Source organism: Magallana gigas, chromosome 7 (assembly GCF_963853765.1).
Source record: "Magallana gigas chromosome 7, xbMagGiga1.1, whole genome shotgun sequence".
Taxonomy (NCBI): domain Eukaryota; kingdom Metazoa; phylum Mollusca; class Bivalvia; order Ostreida; family Ostreidae; genus Magallana; species Magallana gigas.
This window is the reverse complement of record NC_088859.1, coordinates 19451423-19476030: the sequence shown is the minus strand read 5'-3', so window position 1 is coordinate 19476030 and position 24608 is coordinate 19451423. Positions and strand designations below refer to the sequence as shown.

The following is a 24608-nucleotide window of genomic DNA, read 5'->3' as shown; positions in this document are numbered from 1 at the left end:
AGAGCTCTTCTTTATTAAGAAAATAAAATAGTTAAAAAAATGGCCACAATCATCGAGTCCTCTTAATGTGTAAAGTGTGATTTCCCGTGCTTGCCTGGATTATCATATTTTTATGGTAGAGTTGTCTAACGCTGCTGAAGGAAGGTTAAAGAGAGATAACTCGGGTTAAATATTTAAAAAGATCTAATGTTACATAGTGTCACAAAACAAATGACCCATCTCCAACCCCCCCCCCCCCCCAAAAAAAAAACCCTCTTCACAGGACTTCAGTTCTGAAATGAAAAAGGACCCTCCCCGCAAAAAAAAATCCCAAAACCCCCAACTAACAAACAAACAAACAAAAAACCCAAACAAACAAAACAAACAAACAAACAAAACAACGCACACCTAACTCCAACACCCCCAAGAAAAACCCACAAATAGTCGTAGTTATATATTCTAATTCTTGTACAGTTTAGCATATTAGTTACGTTAAAAAAATGTAAATACTTTTAATGGCTTGTGTGACCTTCCTCTGAATCCCTTTACCAGACCGTGACAACCATTGACGCAGTTTGAATGGGTCATTGCTTTAACAAAACGGGTATCAAAGGTTCTTTTCCATTGATATTTAAATGGCGGGATTGAACCGAAACAACAACATGTGGTCAAACACGTGAATATGTCCATGGACTATTGAATGGTGTACATATAGCAGATTGGGATAAATCTAAAAGCTTTTACTTTTAATATTTCGGATTATTACGTTGAAATTAATCGTAACAACTGGATATAAATATCACCGCTCAAGTCTTTGTAAAAGTAAGTACACGTATGTAGAATCTTAAGTTTTATCTTGAAGTTATAAAAAACATCGTTTTATCATTATCATCATATGATGTATGTAAAATATTTTTCCCGAATTACGCTGACATTGTATGTATACTTTAGGGCTGATTAGCAACGACGACATTGTAAACCCATCGTCGAGCTTACTGCCATTCTTTGCACATTTAGTCATGGTCAGCTAAAGGCTTATACCAACCATCGTCCGAATACAATATCCCCCCCCCCCCTTTGCACACATTGTTTACCTTCCTGGACTGCTTATTTATGATAGTTTGGTTTTAATATAATGTCACGATAAACGCAAAAAAGGAATATATGGTTATGGTTATTTGACTTATTTCTAAGTTTGCAAAAAAAGTGGGGGGGGGGGGGGTTATCATTTTCAATTGTTCTTCAAGTGCTAGATATATATACCGGTCGGGATGGTTACGGTCGGTTGCATGCAGATTGTGGGGAAATTCTGATTACATTCACTTTATTTTGAACGAAAGAATGTTTCAAATAAAAGGAAAATAGATAAAGAAACAACACAAAGTTCTGAACTTATTTTTTTTGCAAGAAATGCCATATTTCTTTCACAGATTTTAATGTCCTGTGCACACTAAAATAGTTGAATGCAGTTCTCACTGAGTACATGACGCGTTCATCATATTGTAGACCCAATCACTCTGTCCAGGTATTGCAAATATAAGACAATAAATCGAGGAAAACTTGCATCATATGACCATATTTCTGGTTTCTCCCTCTACGCTACATCAATACCTTTTTTTAAAAAATATATAAATATATTTAAAAATATGAATATTTTTTAAAGAGATAACATCACAAAATGGCGAATTTAAAAATGTTTGGATCAATCCATTTTGTTGTTTATCATCATATCTCAGTGGTTAAAATAAAGGGCTTATGAACCGCATATACTGAGTTCGAATACGCCTGGGACTTTAGTTCATGTTAACTGAATTTAAATTGTTAAAAATCCCAATTGTTATCCAACATTGCATATGTTATTGCCTATTTGGCCAATATACTTCTTATACATCATGCCATCTATTATAATCTAGTATTTTTCTGCTGATTTGTGAAAATATTTCGAGGTGTAGTGAGCCACTTTAAAGTATTATGCATGCATGTGCGACGTACTACTAGTAATCGGTATTAGACAATGAAACAGGTAATGTTTTTGGAACGCAGCCCGCAAATCCTATTATAATGAATAATGCATTTTCTTTAGGGGCCCATATCTAAGAAACTAGATATGACCACATCACCATATTTTTACAGTGGTTGTGGTTTACCACTAGTTGATGATCCTGAAAATTTTTTGCCCACAATTATGAAAAATAAAGTTTGAATTGCAAACTGCATTCTGGAATATAGTTCACATTTGAATTGCAAATAACGAATTGCAAACTGCGTTCCAACAACCGATTGCCGGTTATAAGAATATAGAATGTGGACAAGGAAATTTGTTCTCACAAACTTTCAAACGATCTGCAAGTCATCATTACAAAATTTAGAACCCGTAATCACATATTATGATATGAAACTGGAAGGTAAAATAATGTAGAAAGATGTTATATGATTTTTTAGAACATATCCCACTTTTTCATCCAATCAACAATCGATCGCTAAATATTTTTTTAAAAGATGTTCTCTAATTCTCTAATACTCTGTATTGCGGTGCTGTTTAATGCAATCATTGACATCGGCAAAATCCCCACTGAATGGAAACAAGGACTCATCATTCCAATTTATAAAGGTGCAGGGAAACCAAAAGACTCCTGTAAGAGTTATAGGCCAGTAGCTCTATTGCCGTGCATTTTCAAAATATTCGAAAAGATAATTCTATCACGCATATATATTAAATAGTCAGATCCTACAACACTCAAAATTCCCCAATCCATGGCAACAAGGCTTCCAAAAAAATCTCGGCTGCTTAACAGCTTCCTTTGATTTACAGGAAACAGTTTTCCATAACCTTGAACAAAATAATGTCTACGTCAGCTTTCTTGATACAAGTAACGCTTTCGATACTGTCTGGAGAAATGGACTTCTATTTAAACTTTTCAATCTTGGAATCACTGGCAAAACCTGGTCATTAATACAAAACTGCCATTCCAACACGGTCAGTTCAGTGGTTGTCAATCAGACACGATCGAGATGGTTTTCTGTACACCAATGCGTGCGGCAAGGTGGGGTATTATCTACATTTTTGTATTTGGTATTCATCAATGATCTGATTAATGACTTGGAACTCAACAGTCCAAACTCTGGTGTTCTTGGCGTAAGAAGCAGCTGTCCTTCGCTAGCTGATGACCTATCGTTCATCTCCACTTCGCCAGCGCAGCTTCAGAGATTATTGGATGGTGCGTACTCATATTCGTGCAAGTGGCGTTTTAAATTCAACGCGTCAAAGTCCTGCGTATTAACATTCTCTGCTAAGTGCAAAATCGAAAAAGTGAATTTTTATGGCATCTTGGACAAACTGAAATACCACAGGAGGAGTCGTACAACCACCTATGTATTACCATCCACTCTAAATGCAAACTATCGGTCGCGATATCTGATGCGTGTAAAAAGGGCAAAAAATCTTATTTTGCATTATCTGACATTGGATCCAAGTACTTTAACCCCGCATCAGTGTCTCACCTTTATAAATGTGTAGTTCTTCCATCGGTTTTTTATGGTTGTGAACTGTGGAGTAATAAGACCTCTTCAGATCTACAGCAACTTAATACATTTCAACATTTGTATGCAAAAATGCCCTGGAACTTCACTTCCCAAACTATGCAGATCTGATATATCCGAATCACTTTTCAACGTTCAACCTATATCAACAGAAATTGACACAAGAAAACTGCTTTTCTTCGGAAGACTCTGCCGCTTGGATTACGATGCCCTGCCGAAAAAAATCTTTCTCACTCGGTTGATGTCCTTTATGCTAGGTTTGTCGGACAAGCAAAAAGGATTTATCCCGGACATCATAACAATCCTTCATCTTTATGACCTTGCAGACTACTTATAAAACTGGCTGTTTTATGGTACTTTCCCATGTCCTATGATTCAGACTTTTCCTTCTTCCTAGAATTTTTTCCCAGGTTTATACCTTCATCTGTATGGAAATTACCATCAACTTCCGACGAAATCAACTTGTGTAAAGAAGATGGGTGGATAAGGCGTGTAAAATGCCCATACGCGGTCGGACAGGCTACTGAAAAATTGAAGTATCAATAAATCTGATGGTTTTTTTTTTAAATCATTGAAAACGATATATATTTAACAAATCATTGATTTTTAACCTATAGGTATGTTCAATACTTGGAATATGTTGACTCAAACAGGCGTGTACGTATCAAAACCTGCAAATACTGTCATTTTTAGAACTTCGGGGCATTTTCTTTTATAGAGTGGGTCTGTGCTCCATATTTTTCTCATAGTCTAATTAAGGTCTATTGGAAAACAAACCGATTTCAATCAACAAAAACGTGGAGAGATGACCCACTATACATTAAAAATATCATTTTGTATCCCAACAATTGAACGTAGTCCGGTAGTTCGTGGCCTTAGTCACACATAATATTTAAAAAGCCCACTTTGTTGTGTCTGAAATGGCTCAGTGGTTAGAGCACCTGGCATAAGCTATCCTTATATATCTAGGATTTTTATGTAACGGGTTCGATACCACCAAAATTTCCGACAATATTTTTTTTTCTTAATTTTGTTAAATATATTAAAAACTGACTATAGTTAGAAATTTTGCTTTTGCAAAGTTTTATTATAATATATTTGAATAGATTTAATTGGGGAAAAATAAATTCAAAATTGTATTTCACTACCAAACCGAATGGGCATTTGCGCCATCTTATTCCCCCATCTTTTTTATTGCCGAATTGTGTGCAAATATGCATTGTAATTATCAAGAAAATCTATATATCTTCTGTCACTCCTCATGTACGTGTCCAGTTACTTCCGATCTTCGTAATAGGTGGTGGAGCGTAATTATTAATTCTTTTGATATTCCACTAATTGCAAAAATAAGTGGTCTCTCTGAAGTTGACCTATATATGACTCTTATTGGTCGCCATACATCTACTCCGCTGGACAAGTCACTCCATTCGTCCTTTTACCTGACCAATTTTCGTTTAGTGCATTCATGTGCCGCCCGATACTTCAGAGACCTCCGTTCAAGTGTAATGTGAACTCATAACTTCCAGTTCTGACGAATTTTTTGTGAACAATAGTGCAGTATACAATCATGTATATTTTATGTATATATGTTTATGTTAGTCATCTTTTCTTTTCTTTTCACCCTTTTCCTTATTATTTGATGTTTTCTGAAAATTTATAACTTGTATGCATTTTCATTATCTCCTTAAGGAGGATATAAACTATGAATGAATGAATGAAACATTTCGATTGACAGCTAAGAGAGCCGAAAACAATAGAGAGATAATGTCTGATTGGCGCAGAACCTTTGATCGGCCAATGAAAAAGTGGGTTATGTTTTAAACGGGCATGGTCATGATTTTGGTCAAATTCTATTTTTCTGTTTTTATTACTTACAATGCTTTAGGAATGCATTTCCAATGACTAAATGAAATTGGAGAGTCAGTAGTGAAGTTAAGAAAAGATACAGGGCTCACAATTCTCTGTCATGTAAACAAGGTTCGTACCCTGTTTTTGTTTACATTAGTTCAATATACCGGTAAAAGTTCTTTTTCAAGCTGGTTTTTCTATTTTCTTATTCATTTTAAGCATAAATAAACAGATTTTGGTTGCCTATTTAAAATGCCTTATTAAACCATTGTAAACATTAAAACGTTTATGTATTCTTTGATTTGTAGTTTCGATGACATATATATATTTCCTCCAACCCTTAGTTTCTGACGACACTTACCAAGAAAATATGCTTCCTTTGGAATCATTATCATAATTATATGTAACGTAACCTGCGTGCTGAAAGTAAACGTTAGATCTAACCTTCTTATTCAATAACCTTACTGCAGTAGATAAATAAGATGCAAGGTAATTTAGATAACATTTATGGAGAATCACACTGCAGCCTTGGACTTTCTAAAACATTTTTTTCACAAATTTAATCAAAACAGCAGAAAGTAACACGGAGTATTACACGAAGGTAATGCACTACAACCACTTTATAGTAATTTTGTTTTCTGTTTCTTTCTTAATTGTTTTTAAATAGAAGCTTGCAGAAACCAAAATGTAAAAAGTGTATTAAAGTTTTTTTAATACAAAAAGTTAAGGATGCTTGTCGGTCAACAAATTAACCATCAGATCTACGTTAAACTTTCAGATATGTTTTGTTCAGGTATTAATTAATAATTATTAATTAATGAAAAAATCCATATAATTATTTTACCTTTTAAATTTGGAAATACTCCTACATTTTTACATAGAGCTCTTCTTAAAAAAAGATCAATACAGTCTAAATATGGCGACGACAATCTAGCCCTAGCTCTTAAAACTATCTATCGTCCTTTTCAAAGATTTTATTCATACGTTTGAAAAATATTTACAAAAGATGATTTTGTTCTTATAGATGCCAATTTATAAAAAAAAAATGTGTGTAATTGACACTACATGTACTAGACATGATTTATTAGACTAATGAATTTTAATTAACTAAATACATGTAGATTACCGTAATTTGATATATTGAATTTATTAACATTAATTTTTAAACTTTACAATTTCTTACTTGCAACCAAAACAGATTTTCAGCTTACTCATACAGGATACCAAAAACTATAATGAAGTTGAAATATCGTTCTTTGTTTAGAGTGTGTTTTAATTAAAATTTGAGTTAACGGGGACAGCCACCAAACGTTCGTAATCATTGGGCAAGGTTGCACTAACTGGAACATAATCTACACGTTTTGGAAAGTTTTGAAAAGATGTTGCAAAATATATAGCATTTTATGGAATATACTTACCAAAGAATTTTAAAATATCTTCACAAAGTCTACTTTGTTTTCTTGTGCACTGTTAACTGTATTTTGTAATATATTATAGTTTTGTGTAATTTTTTTTAAATAAACACTTCATGTGCGTGCGCTGAATTAGAAACAATGTATGCCCATAATAAGTTCATTTCCTCTGCATTATTGTTCTTTATGCCACAGCATGTGGTCTTTGTACAAACACGCACGAGATCTAGAGTCTACCCAAAAGTAATGTCAGGTTGGGCTAACTATGACAGACTCCACACGTTAGTGGAGAGTGTGTAAGGTTGGGGTAACTAGGACTCCACACGTTAGTGGAGAGTGTGTAAGGTTGGGCTAACTAGGACTCCACACGTTAGTGGAGAGTGTGTAAGGTTGGGTTAACTAGGACTCCACACGTTAGTGGAGAGTGTGTAAGGTTGGGTTAACTAGGACTCCACACGTTAGTGGAGAGTGTGTAAGGTTGGGTTAACTAGGACTCCACACGTTAGTGGAGATTGTGTAAGGTTGGGTTAACTAGGACTCCACACGTTAGTGGAGATTGTGTAAGGCAGGGCTAACTGTCATTTGTGTGACATTAGTTTTCGATCAACGATTGTATTTCTGGCATACAAATTATAATTAGAATGCAAGTTCCTGCCTTTACATATTAAATCTGCAAAAAAAAAAAATCCACAATTTTCAATGCACACCCACTTTAGTCGTGAACTCTATTTAAATTTACATGTACATTGTAACTCCATTAAAGACGAGAGCACTGAACTTGACATCCAACATTCAAACCATACATGTATTCATATGTATGTTGTAATACCCTTTATGGCTTTTTTTATTACGTTTGAATTTTTTATAAATCATAATCTTTTCAGTCGGAATGAAAACGAAAGCGAGGGACATCCTTTTAACTTTCACTGACATTAACCTGACTTTGAAAGAGAAGGCTATACTCACAAACGTCAATGGAGAAGCCAAAAGTGGGCAGATTTTGGCGATCATGGGTCCCTCAGGTGAGAATCTTATAGTTTCTGAGTGATAAACTATTAATGGGTAACAACACATGTAGGAACTATTTCAAGATTTTTAAAAAGCGTTTTTTCACGTACAGAAAATTAGTCCATGATCATTGTCGACCCTACTTACTACGGATAGAATTACGGTAACAGTAAAACTCGTTTAGTACGAACACGGATATAGCGAAATTGACAGTTTAAAAGGTATGCACTACCAGTTACCAAGATAGTTTTAACTATTTAACAATCTAATTAAAATTAGACCCTTCACGCTCTCGTATTTGATATGTCGATGTGACATATCAAATACGAGAGCGTGAAGGATCTAATTTTAATTAGATTGAACTATTTAATTTTCACATAAATTCTTCAATTCACAATTTGATTATTAAAGGTATCAAAAGAATGTATTTTCACTCTAAGCCTCAATTAGCAAAAATTGTAGTCTGCTGAAAGAAAACATGTAGGTTTCTTGGGCTTATTTGTGGGGATGTTATTTCATGGATGCTTCAGTTCTTCAGCTTCGGTAAGAAAGATAACGCTTTCTAATTTTTTAGCTCACCGAGACGAAGTCAGGGGGAGCTTATGCTATACCCTCGGCGTCGGCGTCGGTGTCGGCGTCGGCGTCGGCGTCCGGACCTGGTTAAAGTTTTTGTTGCAGGTCCTGTATCTAAGCTATTACTTGTCCTATCTTCACCAAACTTGCATTGATGATGCATCTGGACCTACTTATGGACTTGAAAGACTTGGATGCTGGATCTGAGTCCTAAATTTCAGATGCTGGAGGAGGTTAAGGTTGCTGGAGGAGGTTAAGGTTGTTGGAGCAGGTTAAAGTTTTTGTTGCAGGTGCCCTTTGATAGCAATATCTAGGTTATTGCTGGTCCGTACTTCACCAAACTTGCATGGATGGTGGGTCTTATGATACTGATGCACCAGGCAGACTTGGGTGCTGAATCTGAGCTATAAGTTACAGATGCTGAAGGAAGTTAAGGTTTTTAGGGCTAGTTAAAGTATTTGTTGCAGGTGCCCTCTGATGATTATATCTTAGTTACTACTTGTCCTAACTTCATTAGACTTCCGTGGATGGTGCGTCTTATGATACTGATGCACCAGACAGGCTTAAATGCTGAATCTGAGCCATAGGTTTCGGATGCTGGAGGAGGTTAAGGTTTTTAGAGCTGGTTAAAGTTTTTGAAACAGGTGCCCTCTGATGTTTATATATTAGTTATTACTTGTCCTAACTTCACCAGACTTCCATGGATGGTGCGTCTTATGATACTGATGCACCTGACAGGCTTGAATGCTGAGTCTGAGCCATAGGTTTCAGATGCTGGATATGGTTAAGTTTTTTGGAACAGGTCACATGTTTAATAGATAATAGTACTATTTCAAACTTGCATAGTTGATTAAACTGTAATATGAATGAATCACAGAGGAAGCTTGAGATGCAGAGCTTGATCTCCATTATCAAGGATGCTAAAAAATATATCTTAGTTATTACAGGTCCTAAATTCACCAAACTTGAATGGATGGTGTGTCTTATGATACAGATGCACCTGACAGGCATGGATGTTGAATCTGAGCCATAGGTTGCGGATGCTGGAGCAGGTTAAGGTTTTGATTGCTAGTGCCCTCTGATGATGATATCTTAGTTATTACTGGTCTGAACTTCACCAAACTTGCATGGAGATGCGTCTTATGTATACTTATGCACCTGACAGGCTTGAATGCTGAATCTGAGCCATAGGTTTCGGATGCTGGATGAGGTTTAGTTTTTTTGGAACAGGTCACATGTTTTATAGATGATAGCTTGCATAGTTGATTTAACTATATTATAAATGAAACGCAGAGGTTGCTTCATATGCAGAGCCTGATCTCCATTATCAAGGATGCTAAAGAAATCTCCTACCTCACTCAAACCTGCTCGATAGATAGATGTGTTTGTTGATAAATGATATAACATGATTCTTATGAGATAGTATTGTATGGTATGAAACACTATTGTTTAATATGAAACAATATAATATTATATGTAATATTATAAAAAGTTATATGATACGATATGATATTGTATCAATTTTTTTGATATGTTATTATATTGTATCATGATATCATTATGTGTAGTATTGTATATTATGATAGAATATTGTATAATATTATATTGTATTATTAATTTATTATTTTATCACATGATACTATTACATAAGAAATTGCAAAATATAATATTGTATCCTATATGATACAATATAGTATATTCTATAATATTGTATAATACGATATTGTATAATATGATATTAGTTTCTGTAATATAGAATTATATCACATGAAATTGTATAATATAATACTGTAATATTATTTAATATCGTATCATATGATATTGTATAATATGATTATGGTTTATAATATGATATATTATCACATCACATGAAATTGTATCGTATGATATTGTAAAATATATTATTGTATCATATGATACAATATGTATAATATAATGTTGTATAATATAGTATTTTACTTTATCACATAATATTGTATCATTTGATATGATACAATGTTGTATCAAATTATATTGTATCATATGATATAATATCATATTATGTATCAAAAATCATACAATATCATACTATATTATACAATATAATATTATATGTTCCAATGTTATGATGTATTATGTAATATAATATTGTAATATAATACTATATTGTTTTATATATTATGATATTGTATTTTGTGATCAAATACAATAATGTATAACTCAATACAATTTCATATCATACATTACAATATCATATCTCATCATTGTTTATTATGGTATTTTATTGTATTATATGATATATGTTGTAAATATGATAGGATGCAATATTTAATTTTATATTATTGTATTGATTATCATATGAACATATGATTATCATACAATTTTTTAACAGATGATATACGATATTGTGTCAAAACAGATTCCATGAATATCAAAGATCATAAAGTATGATTTTCATTTAATATGATAAAGGTGGTCTCATAAAGGTGAAGTCTCATAAGGGTGATGTCTTGTCTCGGTGAGCTTTGTAATCTGTGATTACCTATGTTTTTGTGGAGGATGTAAATTGGTTGAAATTTCAGCAACAACCATGAATTCTAATGATAAAACAATACTAGTACATGAGAATGTTGAAGTGAAAATTTCATTACGTCATAGGTTCGGGCAAAACATCTCTCCTCAACATTCTGGCAGGGGATCTTCCAATGTCATCAGGAACGGTAACTGTGAATGGAAAGCCCTTTACAAAATTACAAAAGCGAAAACTTGCTTACGTACTACAGAGTGACATTTTTTTGACAAAACTCACTCTGAGGGAGACATTATACGTAAGTAATTAACGTCGTATTTCGTTTTATAAAATGTATGTTTTTTAAAGATATAAATTAAATGAATGGTGAATGGTTTTGTGTTGATTTAAGAGGTGAATCGGGTTTTTTTTTTCATACGACCCTCAGTTTACCGCCATGATTCGACTTCCTGATCATGTGTCAAAAGCAGACAAAATGGCGCGAATCGATGAAATTGTGGATGCGCTTCATTTACGAAATTGTCTGGACACAAGTAAGACAATCTTAATGGTTTTTGTATTGGTTTTACCTATGTATGTACGTAAGATGAAAATCAAAAAAGCTTTTGCGACATGTCATACTAATCTTTCTAAACAATATAATGTCGTATTGCCCTTTACAAAAATTTAGATTATCGGAAATCAAAAGTTGCTCATTACAACTTTTGTAAAGGACAGCACTATTATCATACTATATAAAATTGCTTATTTTTAGTCATTGGTGACTTCATGCATCGTGGATTGAGTGGAGGAGAGAAAAAGAGAGCTAACATAGCGTGTGAACTTCTCACAGATCCTAACATTATGTTAATTGATGTACGTATCCTTACAAATATCATATACCCGCTAACTGGTACTTAATGGATTACTAGTACAATACGTCTTGATATACTGTTGTGTAATGAACATTCTATATTTTGTGAATTAAGCAAATGTTATCTGTTTTTAAAATGGGCGTTGTGGATCGTAAGCTTCCATTTTGATTTATAACAAAAATAGTAGGGCACGTTTATCGCTTTGGAGATGTCAAGAAACTCAATTTAACTTCTTTATCACAGAGATGAGTCTTATTTTTCTTGCAGTGTTTAAAGATCATGTCTAATATATGGAAAATTACTTATTTTGAGTCAAGCATATCCACAAACCCAGCCTCTCTTCTTAAATATACGTATTATAACAACTCACCCCTTCCAAGATATAATAAAAAATAAACAAAAGAATAGAAAAACATCATCGTAAACCCAGACGCTTGGTCCTTTTTGCGAAATCACTAAATTTTTTGTCAGCTTCATGTATTACATCATGCTCTGTTTTGATTGGCTCCTTCACACAACTTGGCACAGCTCGAAACTTTTGTGAATGTTAAGATAAGATTTGGTAATAACATGATTCATTTTTTTTCTCTAAAAAAGCTCAGAAAATCTTATATTTTATGAATGGGTAGAGCTTACAATGTATTATATTTATGAAAAATAATAGTACTAAGAAGCGACCCGCTGCAGGTTTAAGACAACGTTCAATAAGTGTCGGAATGTCGTAAAAAGGTAAGCTCTATTAAACATATTAACTGATTTCCGGTTTTCAGGAGCCCACTTCCGGTCTTGATTCTAGCACTGCTCACGTGCTGATGGAAGAACTGAAGGACTTTGCCTCTCGGTACAACAAGACTCTGTTGATCACCATACACCAACCTTCCAGTCAAATCTTCCACATGTTTTCTACACTACTCTTACTTGTCAGGGGTCACGTGAGTATTTTTTCTAATTTGATTGGTTGTCATGAAAACACATTTTATTGATAAGCACGTGATACATTTGACAAAAAACAGTTTAAATTCCTCCTTTCAATAAAAATTGAATGTTTAATGAAATATTTCAGTTTTTAAATTAATGCGCATAATAGATTTTTCAATGTCGAAAGATTACATTAAAAGTATCAAAACCCATTTTCAGTAAAATTGCGCTTAGCATTTGATTATAACTAATTTAATATAGATTGGTTTTATATTACAGGCAGCCTACTTTGGGGGTGCGCAAATGGCATTGAAATACTTTAGTGACCTCGGCCTTGACTTTCCAGACCAATATAATCCATCTGATATCCTGTGTATGTTAAGCAATAGCTTCGTTACTTATTCTTTGATTGCCTTTCTCCTCCGATCATTTATAGTTCAGGCTTCAGGATCATGAAAGAATCTTAGACTTAAGTCTAAAATTGTACACTGTCACAGTGTCTATTGAATAAAAATTCGGACATAATTCATAGGCTATCAAAAGTATCTTAATATAATGCTGTTAATTACAAATTTCATTTGTCATATTATGATAAACAATCATTTTATGACCGACTGAATTTTTGACTTAAGTCTGAAATTCCTTCATGATCCTGAGGCCTGTTCCAAAATTATAAAATCATAAACGATTTTGAAATATGCCAAGACATGATATGCGTTATTTTTTAAATAAGCATGAATGTTTATCATAAGATGTTCTAAGAATTTAATGTTACTGAGTATTTTTGCTTTTGAAACAACCAGTATATTTGATTTTAATTTGTATTTTTCTTTTTTTTTTATACAGTAGAACTACTTACAACAGACGAAGAAGTAGTTAATAAAATTATAAAAGCATCGACATTGAAAGGCAAAATGTAATATTGAAGTATTGTTTTTAAATAATTACTGTCAAGAATATCGAAGATTATTCGTTTTTATCACTTGTTATTAAAGAAGAAGTTTTAACGATAGAGTAATGAAAACTTTACTGTTAAATATTCAACTGTAAATTTATGTACACATCTAGACAAAACACAGAGAAGAAAAACTGTATAGGTAATGGCGAAGTTAACGGTATTCACAGAAAAGATGGAGATGGAAATACCCAGAATTCCGTGTTGGGTCTTGGTTACTACAAAAAAGGTAGGCATTTACAGGTACATGCATTAGATTAAATAAAACTTAATAAAAAATCAAATTTACCGGGTATAGCCTGAAGTCCAATATATGTAATGGTTAAAGTTATATTTCACCAAAATATTTTTTTCTTGCTAGATACATGTACATCCGAAATAGTGTTGGATATTTCCTCTTTGGAAAAAGGTGTTCAAGCAAGAGTGGAAACGACAGGACCCTCGCACAACAAGAAATGGCCTACCTCGTTTTGGACACAGTTCAAAATGCTTTCTTGGCGAAATGCCAAACAATCAAGATGGCGGATTTTTGACGACTGCGTCCTGGCGCATGCGGCAATCGTTGCTGTTGCGTATTGTGTTTTGTATTACCAGATACCCGACACAATTGAAACGCTTCGCGACAGAATGGGGGCCGTAAGTAACATTTTTTTAGAGAGAATTATGAGACATAAAGGACTATATGCGGTATTATGCAATTCTTGCCCTCCAAGTTAAAAGTTTATAGAGAGCTTTAAAAAAAGCATTAAAGATAGTTAATATATTAAACGTTTTCATCCCAGTGACGTCATTCTGTAGACATGACTTCATGAAGATTGTCTAATTAATCCATTTGTTCGCAAAATTACGGGAATTAGCTAATTTTGGCAACGTCTTAGATAAACAGCCATTAGACATATGATGACTTTGATAAGATTAATGAGAGACGTCCTCTGAACAAAGTTAAAGATTTGACTTTGATAAGATACAATTTTAAATTGTTTACAATGGGGAGGGGAGGGGTGCTTATATTTGACCATGTTATATACAGAAAATCTAGGTTCATTTATTTGATTAAGGAAACATTTTTACTTGGCAGGTTTTCTTTCCTTTAATATTTTGGGGATTTGCTATGGTGACAGACTCTGTGACTAGTTGTAAGTATTACCATTTTAGATACTAATATGACTACACCATTAGAATATATTAGCATTATTCTTTATCCAATTCTCCAATATCCGTATTTTTGCCAAATGTTTAAAGTATGAATTATCACATAAATTGATAATTCCTTTCTTTAAAAAAATAGTTTGTAACTTTCATAATATCATGTCAATCTTTGAAAAATAATTTTTTACAATAAAAAATTATGACATGAATTATCAATGAAATTCTTCGAAATTCCGCCTCATAAATAAACATCTTGAAACAGTTATAGGAGAACGCGAAGTGGTGGTTAAGGAGAGGAAAGCAGGGGCCTACCGATTGTCCGCGTACTACATAGCCAAGATGGTCAGTGAACTGCCAATGCTCATCATACTCCCTATAGTTCAACTTTCTGCCATGTACTGGATGGCTGGGATAGGAGGACCAATAACATTTGCAATGTACATCGGGATCAACCTTCTAAATTGTTTTACTAATCAGGTGAGTAAGGATTTGTTTAACTGGTTATCGTTGTGCATGTTGTATTGACAGATGTGCTTAGAATACAGTTAACCTTATTCAACGAAAACTTCTTCAAACATCCCAGAAATCAATTTCCAGCAATATGTTAAGTTGAAATTTAGGTTGAGATAAAACATAAATTTGCAGAGTAACGCAATGTCATGTTTGCATATAAATCTGAATCACGTCTTCTAATTTCAGAGCATTGGATATATTATTGGTGCTTGCGTTCCAAAGTTTAAATACAGCATAACAACCGTGAACACAATTATGGTCCTATTCCTCATATTAGGTATTTGTTCTGTGACAAAATGATTCGCGTTAATGATATGTAACACGCATCACAAACATGTACCTACCACAACAGAACTTGAATTTTATATAATCCATAATCCCAAAACACCATTTTAAGATTACGAGAAGATGCTATAGTTTGACTTTATGTTTTAGGTGGATTTTTCAACACTCATTTTCCTAGCTGGTTTGCCTGGGCTAAATATCTATCTTTCCTGTACTATCCATTTGCAGCCATTGTGACCTTGTTGTTTGCAGACATTGAGCCTTTCAGGTAATATACTCAGTATGTTGTGGTTTTAATCTTAAAATCGTTATGCAAAGTACAATTCCTAAATTGTTGTTATCTTATTTTCTTTCTTGAAACATTTTTTTTCCTTAAAAGAGATTATTTTATTAAAGGAAAAAATTCAAATTTTAAAAGCTTATGTTTGTGATTAAAAAAACCTTGACAGTCGTGTGGTAATATGGAGAAAAGATAGATATATCTGCATTCAATATAGTTATTTGTTGACGTGAAAGTTTTTCATATTCTGAAAATCTGTTTTAAAACCTGAATAATTTACGAAGTTTCTGACAACAAGCAAAATGCAAGATGCAAAATAGATATGTTTACATGCAAGATACATTCAACTTATTTATGTCAACATGCAACTTTCTTACGTCTACATACAATATAACTACATGTATGTTGAAATGCAGCATTAGAATAAACAATTCCTATGTCAGAAAAAAATTATGTAGACATAATTGATGTTTCATGTGTTCATAAATAATTCATGAGTAATGAGTTCGCATAATATTTGCACGCTGACATAAATATCTCACATAAATAAAGAAGTCGCTGTCTACATTATTATCTCGCATGTTAACATAAATAAGTTTCATGTTAATTAACTTGTTTTGTATGTGAATGATTTATTTTATTATATTTTTTTATTTCATTATAAATTATCATTTTATTATTTCATTGTACATAACATACGCGAATTATGTTGTAAATGTTTACAACATTTATTCTTTCAAAGTTTATGATACCGTCTGAAAAATAAATTGAAATAACTCAATGTTACATGTTTTTGAACTATGAAAAATAAAATAAAAACCTTATTATCTTTCTATCATCTCAACATGCACGTATCAGGATACACCACCATTACATATGAAACAAATCGTTGCATGTAGTATGGTGTCGCGACACTATGCATTAAGGAAAAAGCAGTTATGTAAAGAACCAAACACCCTTTAAAAAGAGAGTGATTCTCACATAAATAAATAAAAAATCCGCGGAACCAGAACATTTTCGGGGGATGGGGGATATCGTGTGTTACCCTGGGGAGGGTTTTCGAGGCTATTATTATGTGAATTTCATTAGTTTGAATTTTCAAGGGGAGGGTTGGTCCCTAAACTTCCGATCCGCGCATGCAGAGGGTGATTAATTTTAATTTACATGATAATTTTTGACAATAATTTATAGGCGATGAGCCATAAAGTTTTGTTTATAAATAGAATGCTAGAACATTTCTAAAAATTTTAAATGCAATTTTAATATTTTTTGCAGTTGTGGGTCCTCCCAAACGTTCAAACAGTGCCAAAACGAAACAGAACTTGTAACCGGAAGTGACGTTTTGCACAGTATGGGGATTGACATCCCTGTGTATTGTAGCATTGGAATGATGGCTGTATTGGTTGTGGTATTACGTATCATGGGGTATTTTGCTTTAAAATACAGATTGTAAAACAAACACACACACACACACACAGAGAGAGAGAGAGAGAGAGAGAGAGAGAGAGAGAGAGAGAGAGATCTTAAATATGACGTCTTGTAATTTAAAAAAAAAGTTATATATGTAAGTGTTTGGTCTGCAGTTTAAGTCTTTCTGTAAGTGTTTGTATGCAGGACAAAAAACAGAGCATGATTGATGAAAGTTTTACTTTGTTTGATGGTAAATAAGACACTATAATAAAAGAATTCAAAAGAGGAATATTGCCCGCCTGAACCTTTTCCTTTCTCCCACTGCTCTGTTAGATAAGTTTATCTAAATAAATTGTATCAACTCTAATTTGATGAGTTATACCCATTTTTAGGATAAAAAATTTACTCGGGCGCACTACTGCACATCAGTTGATTTTTCTTCGGATGAAATCCTTCACCCTGAGTAATTGTGGCCAGGAGCCTTGGACTCTAACGTCCAACATTTGATTGTTTTTGTAACATTAAAAGAAATTGAATGCACAAATCATTTACCATAATTAATGCAATTAAAAGAGATAACACATAATGGTTTACTTTTTCTATCCTCCTTTTCTGATTACTGACTTTAGGGTATTTTCAGCCCCAAGTGTTTCTGTCTCCAACGTCAAAGTACAAACTATAAAGGACATTGTTGTTCTCCCAAGTTTCTCTGTCCTTTTCTATAAAACAATAAAATTAGAACCTTAACGCTCCGATATTTTAATATATATTTTTCTAGGAAATAGGTTCCATGCATTCAGTTTCGAAGGTCTTCAAACGTCATGTATACACTATGTCATCATGATTGAATCATGGTTTTAACCTTAGGAACTGATGGTTTTTAGTTTATCATAAAATGTTTTTCTATGCAAGTTAGGAAAAAATTAATTTCTGTTTCTACCTACATTTTAAGGGTTTTACAATATTTAAAAAATATAAATACTTATACTAATGTTTAAATGACATAAGATATTAAAATAATAATCAATACATATATGGGTGCTATACATATGTCTTTCCCATATCTAGATCTAGAGGGGTGGCCTTATTCTTATCATCAAAGCTAGATTTATTGCTGATCAGAGGTCCATTACATGCTGATATCATTTGTGTTATCCTGTAACTATTATCAAGCCTCACTGACCATCTGATATAAGATTAAATATATCATATTAAATATCTTTCCTGAGAGTTATTCACGAACGTTATTTTTTTTTTACACGATTTTTACTATTTTTCTTAACCAAGTCTCTGTTTAACTTGTGTCAAGCATATATATATATATATATATATATATATATATATATATATATATATATATATATATATATATATATAAATAATAATAATAATTCTATGCCACGAGTAATTTGAGATGATTTACCAACAAAAACATCTTCGTAATCAAATGAAAATCAATTGAGAAAGCTTTCTGATGTTCCATGTACTCAGTGACGGTCCTGTTTTTGTTCTCTCCACTCTACATCAATCCTTTTGGGCATGAGACCCATGATAGGGAAAATATATTCTCTTCTTAACATTAATAAATATTACCTATCTTGTACCCTACCTTGACCAAGAGGAATTATTGTTTAAAAGCCCAGCGCTTCCCTTTTGTTAGACGCTTTGAGAATAAAAGACATACTTAATATAAATTACAACTCTTGGTCTAATTTAATAGGTAGGCAATACGTCATATACTTTTCAGTTATATTTGTATTGCATAAGCATGTATTTTTATGATCATATGATTATGTGTTCATTTTGAATTTTTAGTACATGTAACAGATTGATGTAGTTATTTACTTTAATATGTTATTCGTTTTTCTTTGTTTTTGTTAGATTAAATCATTTACATACATCCAATTGTATGCTGTTGGAATGCTTAAATGTACAAAAGTATTTAGATTCGATTGAATATCTTATATTATTTGAACATCTAAAATAACGTTTGCTAGATTTAACTGTATACTGAAATTACCCTTTTTATTATTTTTATACAACACTTTCCGGAAGTTAAAGTCAGTGTCACAGTGATTGGTTCTAATTTACTATATGCTTATTAGCGGGACTTATTATCATTGCATATTTTTTTGATTTTGATTTATCTTTTTAATTAAAATACATGTACAGTAATGTTGTGTGTGTTTGTATTTCGCATTTATGATTTCAATACCTTTGTTTATTTCAAGTTCATATGTGAAACGCAAAGTCCACGTTACAAAATTATTATACCTTAAAGCTTATTAAAACTTTTATCTTAGAAATTAAGTAATAAATATACTAGTAATTTTAAGGTTTTCAATCGGTCGGTTAACCTCCGGTCAGTTCAGATGGGGGGTGGAACCTAGATGATAAGTGTGAAGCTCCGAGGGAAACACGCTCCTATACATGTCTATTTACATTGGGTGTTAAGATGCTTTTAACAATTTTTTTCGGTTGATCCAGACAATTATATATATATATATATATATATATATATATATATATATATATATATATATATATATATAAAAGATAAGATAAGATAAGGTATTCTTTATTTCCTCCACATTATTGGAGAGTATTATGATGTTTAACATGAAACTAGATAACAAAAAACAATAGGAGAAAAATAAACATAAATGCAAACATATTTACAATCAGTTCAGGAGAAAACAGTATTATTTTAAATTTTTCTACAATCAATAACAAAATGATCCCACAATAAAAATACGAATTTCGATACACATATTATAATTTTTTTTCCACTTTTCAAATGTAATTTGGGCAAAACTGGTATTTGCAATGCACCCTAATAGAGCCAAATATTGGATTTCGGTATCTTGCAAATCAAAAGAAACATTCAAATACATCTAAAATATCTAATAAATCTTCCAAAAGTTTGTCTCTCTCATTCATAAATAATGAACAATTGAGCATAATGTGTATGTTAAAATTGTTTTCCATTCTTTTACAATGGTTACACAATTTGGGAACCGTTTTCATAGACAATAATGCAATAAAACGATTAAAATATTTTCTCAGACCAGGGTTTTCTTTAACAGTTGCCCATAAATGAATTGGCATTAATTTACAATGAATATTTCTATATGCTGACATTTCAGGAGTGCTGTACAACAATTGTTTCCATTTTGTTTCCTCTTCAATAAACACATTCTTGACCACTTGTTTTGAAAATATAGCTTTGTTGTACACATAATCTGTATTAACATTAAGAGACAAATCATACTCAATTGCTGTCTTTTGAATAGTCTTCGTAACAATATATTTATCTGAAACATCCTCGGAAGATAAAAACATAAAAACTTTATCATGAACAGTGGTTTTGTCCGCTCTCATTAGTCTACCGAGAAATAGAAGGCGGCTTTTGTCTGTATATCCTTTTACTGACCACAGGCCCAGGTTTGATGTACAGGATAGAGAAGGTGAGTATTTCGAGAGTCCTTGCACAATTCTTGAAAAATGACGTTGGGTGTATTCCAGATTGGACTGGTCCTTTTTTGTGATATCAGTCCAAAGTTCACATGAATAAAGAGAAGAAGGAAGAACAATTCTTTTCCAAACTTTGGCTGACACAGCTGGGTTGATTTGGGAATTATTAACGCCAACAGGATAGAGTGAATGAATTTTACTTCTTGCATTTTTGCAAGCTCGTTCTACAAGTCTATCACTTTTCAGATTAGCCTGCAATAAACAGCCAGCATAAATAACATCATTGCAATTGGGTATCACATTGTCAAAGAGTTGAACATCAAGTTTCAATGAAATATGTGACTGTTTGTTGAAAACAATAGAAACACTTTTATTTGGATTGTAATGTAATCTCCATTTGTAAGCATATAATTCAAAAACATATAATGATTCTTGAAGAGATCGAGGCGAGTTGCTTATTAGCACTGTATCATCGGCAAGCAGAATCCCTGGAATATGCAAACTGCCCATCAGTATACAATTGGTAGATGTACATAGTTCATACAATAAGTCATCAATATAAACAAGAAACATAAAGGCACTGAGCACCCTACCTTGGCCAACACCTTGAGATATTTTAAAGAGTTCAGAATTGACTCCAGCAAAAGATACAAAACATTTGCTATCATAGTACCAATTTTTCAAAATTTTCCACAAGGAATTGTCAATTCCAAGTTCATATAACTTATACAAGAGACCATTGTGCCATATTCTATCAAAAGCCTTTTCGTTATCAAGAAATGTACAGAAAACTGGTGAACCTCTACTATTATTATTACCAATGATTTCTTTGATAACATAACAGGCAGGGACAGCACCATGATCAGCTCTAAAACCAAATTGTAATGGATGTGGAAATAAGATTTGTCTATCTAATAAATCATTTTCAATATGAGACAGAATAACCTTCTCAAACAGTTTGTACTAAGTGCTGATGTTAGAGTTATACCTCTTTAATTTGTAGGATTACTTTTATCTTTGTTTTTACCTTTGAAAACTGATATAACTTTTCCAACTTTAAACATTTCGGGAACATGTGCATATCTAAGTATCGAGTTAAACAAAACACATAATTCATCAACAATTTTATCGCCACAAAAAATGATATGTTCGTTCGTGAGAAAATCTGGACCAGGTGCTATTCCCTTGGATAATGATTTAATATGATGTTGAATTTCCTCGCATGATATTGAAATTTTTTAATCTAATGTTGAGTTGAGATCATTGTCGATATATATATATATATGAGTGTGTGCTAGGAAAAACTAAATTGTTGACCGTTGATATGAATTAAAATCATGAATTACCGCGTGCCACACGGGTAAAGTCTGTTTTTGTCTAAACAAGTTTCCGGTGGGATTGACAATCATGTTTTATTGCAATGTTTTATACAGTATACAATCATCGTAACGTACTTAAACACTAATGCAACATTCATGCAAAATACTTTTCTCTAACTTCTTCGATCAGGTGCTGATGTTGACAATTATAATTCTGCCAGCTGCGCATGTCCTAGCGTTGTGTGTACTTGTTTCTCTTCCGGTATTGGCTCGTGAAATTTCTCAAAGAACCTGTTAAGAGTGGACGCAAGATTTCATTTATTTAATTATTTATTCTCTATTATTCAATAATAAACGTCTTTACAAAGCCACTTTATAATGCTGATTTTGATTGATACCGGTGTCATATAATACTTTTAATCCCGCGAGATATTGAACCCGGGTTCAAAATATCGCTGCAAAATTCTGAACCCCTATAAAAACATTGAACCTTTGTTCATTTTATTATGACCGGGATATATTGACCCCCCCTCTCCCTCCCCTTTGATTTTCCTTTGCTATTTGAGAGGAGGCTCAATATGTTGTGGCCGCAAAATAATAAACCCCTCTCCTATTTTCAATTTCTATTAGAGTTCAGAATATTATGTCTGCAAAATATTGAATTCCCTCTCATATTTTCAATTTCCATTGGAGAAAGGGAATCAAGATATTATAGCTGGAATATATTGATCCCCCTGAAATTACAAATTTCCCTTAGATAGGGGTTCAAGATATTATGGCTGCAATATTTTTGAAATTAAGAAGAAATATTTTGTGCTGCCCAAACAATTCTACCAAATTCATTAGAAAATGAATATAATTTACAAACAGATAAAAATGATACTTAAATATATCTTCAGTTATAAAAAATTGAAACAATCAATACAGGGAATTAGTATTTTTAAACAAAAAGAATAAAACAGTATTATACATTTATAAACTATTTTTTTTTTTTACAAATATGTCCATGCAATTTAAAATATTGATAAACATTCATTATGAATTGAAATATTTAACGTTCAATACAATACATTATGTATATTTATACATTTATTGCTGATGGTGAAGAAGATATGAAGATTTATTCCACCAGGAAAATCATATCTCCCAAGGGCAACGCCCGAGGGAAAAATATCATCTTCTGGGGAAATAAATCTACATATCTCCTTAACGACCATGCAATAAATTGTATATCATACAGAACGGCATGTGATTATATAGAATACATCAGGTTTAAATTGTTTATTAACTCTTGTAAAGCAAAAAAAGTAGTGAATGTTTATCTGTTTCTTTCTGTGTAAGTTTTTTTTAAATACAAAAGGGATTTAAAATGTTGATATCATCTGATAATGTTTTCGAATTGTTTGATAACATCGTATCCTCATCCTCGGGATTTTTAAAAAATGAAAATGAAAAAGGTTGAATACTAGTATAATGGAAAATACGTCGATGACATGGAAATATGAAGTTTTATTGACCTAACCAATCAGATAGCGCAGCACATATTCTTTGCATAAGTTTGAAATTATCTAGGTCACTTAAATTTAAGAGTTTCCGAATGAAGTATGTTTCTGTTATGACTGACAGTCTCTACTAGTTTGATGAACACTATTTGAATTTGAATTGTTTATGTATACATATAAATAATTATGTAATAATATAAAACATTATGTATACATATGAATAATAATGTAAGATAATTATGATAGTAGATATAGTAATTGAAATAAAAATAAACAATTATAGTTATATAAGAACTGGAAGTTTACTTCAAATTATATCATCACAAATTAAACAAAATAAGGGTATTAACACAAAAACCAGTCTTTTGATACTAATTTTTACAATATTTACACGTTACAAATATGGGATTCATTTGTAGCTGGTACCTCATTGTAAGCTTATTTCTCAACAAGAAGTAAACAAACATATATGGGCATATACCAACACTTCATTCAAAATGCTAACAGATTAAAACTGTAAACAGACCTTGACATACAGCTTCGCCATACATTGTCTCTGTTCTTCTTGGCTTCTTAGAAAACTAATCAAATCGTGGTTATAATAAAGAAACACCATTAAATATGTCAGCTGGGTCTCAAATTGGTATGATGAAGGAAGCCGGTTGAGTATTTACAACCTCTGTGTTTACGCATTACACAGGTGTTAAATCTGTTTTCAACCTGTTGACAAAATCATGTAGGGTAACCTCCAATAATACCAAAACTCAATTTCCTTTGTCACAAAGAGTATCACCAAACAAAACAATTTCATTTTAACTCGTATGTTTTCTTATTACATACTAACAATCAAATATTTTGGATAATATTATACATTAGGTTGATAAAATGTATAGGTAGGCAGTTGGAATAGGAGGTGAGTGTTCGGTAATGGGAACTTAAAATCAGAGGTTATTGTAATATTTCCCAGCTTTAATAGCTTGAACTCCTCTCCTACAATCATCTTCGACCATAAAGGTGATTGACTGTTATTCAAACTTTGATAATTTAATATTCTGAACTTCTAACCCTTGCACATTTTTA

At 32.4% G+C, this 24608-nt stretch overlaps 1 protein-coding gene across 2 annotated transcripts; it reads left to right on the top strand.

Annotated features, from left to right (window-relative positions):
* Positions 1 to 698: 698 nt before the first annotated feature.
* On the top strand, positions 699 to 18560 carry LOC105341077 (uncharacterized). 2 transcript variants are annotated; one of them, XM_011447376.4, is made up of 15 exons: positions 699 to 801; positions 7664 to 7801; positions 10998 to 11167; positions 11297 to 11402; positions 11624 to 11724; positions 12494 to 12655; positions 12921 to 13014; positions 13488 to 13557; positions 13710 to 13825; positions 13958 to 14232; positions 14675 to 14732; positions 15008 to 15222; positions 15445 to 15535; positions 15694 to 15811; positions 17099 to 18560. In XM_011447376.4, exons 2-15 carry the CDS (start codon positions 7669 to 7671, stop codon positions 17274 to 17276), a joined length of 1887 nt encoding a protein of 628 aa, XP_011445678.3. In that variant the 5' UTR covers positions 699 to 801; positions 7664 to 7668; the 3' UTR covers positions 17277 to 18560. The 2 variants fall into 2 exon arrangements, with proteins under 2 accessions (XP_011445678.3, XP_065923112.1); XM_066067040.1 differs by lacking the exon at positions 699 to 801 and adding an exon at positions 5895 to 5968.
* Positions 18561 to 24608: the final 6048 nt, after the last annotated feature.